At 41.0% G+C, this 5,667-nt stretch overlaps 1 protein-coding gene across 1 annotated transcript in view; it reads right to left on the bottom strand.

Moving 5' to 3' along the window:
* Positions 1-3,638, bottom strand: part of LOC109486663 — a 28,905-nt gene extending 25,267 nt beyond the window's left edge. The window contains exons 1-4 of the mRNA XM_019790517.1: positions 3,595-3,638; positions 3,057-3,153; positions 2,308-2,391; positions 1,505-1,603 (exon numbers count right to left, since the gene is read on the bottom strand). Of these exons, the coding sequence (XP_019646076.1) occupies positions 1,505-1,603; positions 2,308-2,391; positions 3,057-3,153; positions 3,595-3,638 (324 nt within the window). The remainder of the gene's footprint in view (positions 1-1,504; positions 1,604-2,307; positions 2,392-3,056; positions 3,154-3,594) is intronic.
* Positions 3,639-5,667: the final 2,029 nt, after the last annotated feature.

Raw genomic sequence — 5,667 nt, 5'->3', positions numbered from 1 at the left:
CAATACTCCCCTGCTAGCGTTATTGTATCATCCCCAACAACGTGCCTTTTCACACGGCCTTGAACAGCAGAACTGCGATCATCGCGCTCAAGGACAAACATCTGGCCTGGATCTACTATGACGGATAGAGCACATTTTACAAGCTATTCCAGTTTACTTTGTACATCTGAAGGGAAATCCGTACAGTATAACACCTTGCAAATTATGTTTGTGAAAACTTATTGAGAAGCATTGCATGAAGACGACCTGAAATTTAAAGGTACCATGTCAATTCCTCTTTTATTTGTACATGACCGGAATATATATGATTAATAGTAAGGTATGTATGTATGTATGTATAACTTATTAACAGTAGCTTTGTCCGGGCAAACTATTCCTTATCAGGGAGCGGCGTCGACGTCCAGGAGCAATTTCTATTGGTAATTGGAGATAGTGAGGAGTTTACTTAGTTTAACCTGACTAAATCTGCGCCCCTAGCGGCCGGCCCGGTATTGACTGGTGTAATACCGGGCCGGCCGCTAGGGGCGCAGATTTAGTCAGGCTAGGAGTTTACTTAGCCTTAATTTTACGAATTCATTTGTCAACACTGGTATCTAGTCCTGCTTGTACTTGTGGCCACCCCTGTGAAAGTATTCATCATTATCTTCTGCACTGCCCAAAGTTTACTCAATATCGTGTCTCCCTCTTCAGCAATTTAAACAAACTTGTAGGATTTGCCATCAACATCCAAAACCTTCCCGATAATCTCCTAGTACAATTACTGCTTAGAGGTTCCTCTTCTCTGTCGGCTTCTAACAACGCTAAACTCTTACAAAGTGTTCAATTGTTTATAAAAGAAACGGAAAGATTTGAGTAACCATCAATTCCTTATCCTACCAGTTTGTTGTTTGACTTGGAATGCCTACTTATTCACTTATCACTTACCTGCATATACTGTTATATATTTGTTACATATTTTATGATTTAGTTATAATGCGGCTTACTTTAGTTTACCTTATTACTCTTATGCTTTGCATGTCTGTACTTGTGACTACATGTATATATCTTTGTAACGATGACGACACAAACATAAGCATTGTAGCTTGAGTATGTCGTCATCCTGTTTTGTTACTAAATGTTATAATAAATAAAAAAAAAATACCAGACATACATACATACATGCATCCCAAGTCAAATTTAAAGTAAAACTATAGAAGTATCATAATAATGTTTACCTTCGGACATGGCCAGATCTTTTAATTCTTACTCAAACACATTAACATACATGCACTACTAGTATATAGGGGTGACAGGAGCAGAGCAGACCATGACATTGCAACATTATGTAACCCAACACCAGTCACCATGGTGACAGACGTCAACAAATCATGTCATTGGTCAGGTCAGAAGTCACTGTATGGATAAGAAGACGAAGAGGAAGAAACTGAGCAAAAACAATATGTTTTCCTTCGGTAAACATAACAAAGTAAAGAAGCGACTACTGTAAAAATGTAAGACAATTTACCCGTGACTTCATTGTGTCCAGAAAGGATACTGCATTGGAGAAACCTGGCTCTTCGGTATCGTTGTCTGTCACGTCCTCCTCCGAGTACCTCTCTTCATCCTACCAAAGCAGACGTCATTTTAATTTCCCATTTACCCATTGTTTAATATCATCTACCCTTTGGTGCTGCACAGTCACAATCAGAAATTGGACCATGGGGTCGTGTGCCGTAGCGGCAAAGTGCTCGACTCGGAACCAAGAGGTCCTGGGTTCGAGTCCTGACATGCCACCGATCTTGTGCCCTTGGGGAAGGCAATTAACACGACTTTCCTCACTTCGCTCAGGAGAAAATGAGTATTGTATTGTCCCCTGTGTTGGTGGCGGCATTAATATAAGTTGAGAAAACTTGAGTGTGCCGTCACCACGTCCTGTGACTACATGTTGGAATATAAAAAATCAAAACAAAATTGGACCAGTATCTTGTGTCACGTTATTTGTATATGTACGATTTGGGGGTATTTCTTGTGCAACGCGTCACACTGCAGCGAAGCGAATGCGAAAGTAACTATGCCACCGCAGGGCAAGAAAGTCAGGGGTCTATTACTTGATTAAATTATTTTGAAATTATTGCAAAATATTGTGTAAAAATGCCAGCAGAATGTTTAAGCTTTGTCGATGATAACTAGTTCTCTAGATGTCTAGAATTCCATTCCAGATTGCAACTGATAGGGAGTTATTTACCACACAATGTAATTACGTGGACACATGTATGCATTATGTTTGCGAGTCAGGACCCCTGGAATAGTAGAAGCTAAAACACGTACCTCCAAGCCGACATTCTCCAGGACAGTGTGGGCCATATCCTTCAATTGGTTCAACATCTTTTCAAGCCGCCCTTCCTCCGTTATCTGTCAGAAAACATATAGTATTTAGCATGTTAATGAGTTATATGTCCTTTGAAGTTAATCCATTTCATGCTACATGTACTTAAAGTGCTCATGACACCAAAAAATGACCTTAGCTGATTGTTATTGACATAACTAGTATTACCTGGCTAACAGACACATTTACAATAAATATGCACGGTTCTCTTGTTACATTCAAAATTCTAACGCCCTACCTTGGAAAAGTCAGCACAAGCCAGTCTTGGCAGGCGATTTGCATATCTACATTTTATTTTTGCATATCTGCATTTTTTTTCCTAAGCTGATGTTACCCAGTGATGCAATTAGAGATGCCCGAAGTGGGCAATTGGGAAGCTTGCTAAAGAGTCTCTAAAACCCCACTTTTAGAAGGCTGTACAAGCTCAATTTCTCAGTCATTTCTCTATATTATATGTACACTTCCGATATTTGTATGTATTTGACGGACTTTTTTGGTGTCATTTGGTCTTTAAACACTGACTGGAGGTATGGTAGCGGCAGTATTCTGAAAGCCATGAAGTAGATGATGTTGTCTCTTTTTTCACTACAGATTATAGACAAACAAATTATACGATTAGCCATCACACATGCCACAATACGGGAGAGGTATGGCCTTGACTTGAACATGTAACTTGCAAATGGAAATGCACCTCAGCAGAAACAGAAGAGACGACTGCAAAGATGAGGAGCAGCGCTCGCAGAAACCGCAGTGTGGCGCTCTTGGACGCCATGCTGCTGGACTTCCACCTGCTGAAAAAAAAAACATTGTTGTAGTAACATTACATTTCAATTAGAGAACGTTTGAAGAGCGTAAAGCTCTACAACATTTTGAAATAAATTAACCCTAAGACTTCAATGGAATATGCCAAGGATGTAAGTTTGGAAACATCCGATGCCCTGTCGTACATAGCCGAGTCTGGACTCCCGCATACTAGCCGACCTCCCCCCGACCTTGGTGAGGAGTAGGTCGGGAGCAAGGTCGGTCGGGTCAGCTATATTGTTCGGCCAGGTCGGCTTCTGTTCGCCAGCCTAATGTTTCAAAATGTCCGGGGGTGGACGGGAGGTTCTCCCATGGTTGGCCGGTGTTCGGGAGTAGGTCGTGGCATGGTTGGCAGTCAAATTTGACTCAACTTCGATTCGAATAGAAAGGTAGGCGTGGCCTGAATCTGGTCCCGAACTCCAGCCAACCTTGGTCGGCTGGTGTTCGGGGGAAGGTTCTGAATGCGTGACATGGGCTCAAGCGAAACAGTCAAATATTGAACTACATTTTTTGTACTGTAGAACTTTTATTAAATCTTCATGGGTGAACTAGATTCCAAATCTGTTCTAATTCGCCAGAGTTTGGTGTCCATCCCTATCATAGCTGCCGAGGCCCCATTTCCACTAGGATAAAATTGTCCGGATCGAGCCGAATCGGTTCGGTTTGATCCGGCTTCAATCCGGCTCGATCCGGCTGCAAATTTAGGAAAATTCAGCTGACGCGCCAGAATGCAACACTAGTTCCTCAAGTAGCCGAATTGATTCGGTTCGATCCGGTTTGATCCGGCTGGCAAATTTGTAAAATTCAGCTGACGCACCAGAATGCAACACCAGTTTCTCAAGCAGTCAGACACTTTGACTTGATTGATCTGTTGTTTGTCGCGATCGGAGGAGAATTGATTCGGTTTGATCCGGCTTCGATCCGGCTGGCAAATTTGTAAAATTCAGCTGACGCGCCAGAATGCAACACCAGTTTCTCAAGAAGTCAGACACTTGATTGATCTGTTGTTTGTCCCATTCCCGCTAGGATAAGATTGTCCGGGTTGAGCCGAATCGGTTCGTTTTGATCCGTCTTCGATCCGGCTGCAAATTTTTAAAAAATTCAGCTGACGCGCCAGAATGCAACACCAGTTTCTCAAGAAGTCAGACACTTTGACTTGATTGATCTGTTGTTTGTCGCGATCGGAGGAGAATTGATTCGTTTTGATCCGTCTTCGATCCGGCTGCAAATTTAGTAAAATTCAGCTGACGCGCCAGAATGCAACACCAGTTTCTCAAGCAGCTGTCAGACACTTTGACTTGATTGATCTGTTGTTTGTCGCGATCGGAGGAGAATTGATTCGGTTTGATCCGTCTTCGATCCGGCTGGCAAGTTTGTAAAATTCAGCTGACGCGACAGAATGCGACACCAGTTTCTCAAGAAGTCAGACACTTTGATTGATCTGTTGTTTGTCGCGATCGCAGGACGAGACGCCGTTAACCTTTAGATCTGGGCGTAGCTCAAGGGGTCTCTATTGTCTCAACTGACAGCGCTTCGATTTCATATTATTTAGATGTAGTCAGATGGTATAATGTGATAATTGGGAAGGTCATTCACCTGACACTAGCCACCTTCTACATCGAGACCAAGTGAGGACAAGGACAGCATCGCACACGTATATCTAAAAATCTAAAAGTCTGACAGATACCACAGCTTTTTCCCACAGCATGCAAGTACAGTTTGTCCAAGATGGCTACACACTCATGTTGTCCAAAAGCATATAGAAAATGAATTTCATTTTGTTATGGAATGTACCAAATATGATGTTAAACGTAACAAGCTATTCACATTTCTCGAATCAAGTACCATAGGTTTCAAGAGTCTCGATGTTGGAGACAGATTTGAATATATCTTTACATGTAATGGTCCCCACAACGCAAAAATAGGTAGATGTATAAAGGAATGCTTTGCTATTAGAAAAAATACCGAAACTTGTGATTAGCCCACTCGACTTGTGCTATCCCTTGTTATTTGAATAATTATGATATAGATATGTTAGGCTTTATTAGACATTAGGTCTTATTCAACACACTTATTTTATTGTTGTTACTCTCTTTATGTAGTTGGCCATACATTGTACCATGTACAATTGTCGTGCAATAAAGTTCTTCTTCTTTTGTTAACCATACAAGATGTAATTCTAATAAGAATATCGCCTTTCTGATGTAAGATTTCAATATATACATCAATGTGCTGATACTTGTCGGAAAAATACCACCTGTAAGTTCAAATATGGAACTAGTCACATGAATATAGTCTCACTGTTTAAGATTGAATGCTCATTTTAATCATATGAATTACTGTATATGCATCGATGGCTTAAAATGTTACCAGGCACCTAAGTGCCTGTACTTTATGAACAAAAATAAAGTTTTTTTAATAGTACAGTTTGTGTCCGTACTGTTTTAGACAAGATATTACCAAACGGGAGATATTTGTACTACACATCACACTCAATTCCT

This window comes from Branchiostoma belcheri, unplaced genomic scaffold (assembly GCF_001625305.1).
Source record: "Branchiostoma belcheri isolate BF01 breed outbred unplaced genomic scaffold, Haploidv18h27 scaffold110, whole genome shotgun sequence".
NCBI classification, from domain to species: domain Eukaryota; kingdom Metazoa; phylum Chordata; class Leptocardii; order Amphioxiformes; family Branchiostomatidae; genus Branchiostoma; species Branchiostoma belcheri.
The sequence above is the reverse complement of the archived record's forward strand: the minus strand, read 5'-3'. Positions and strand labels throughout refer to the sequence as shown.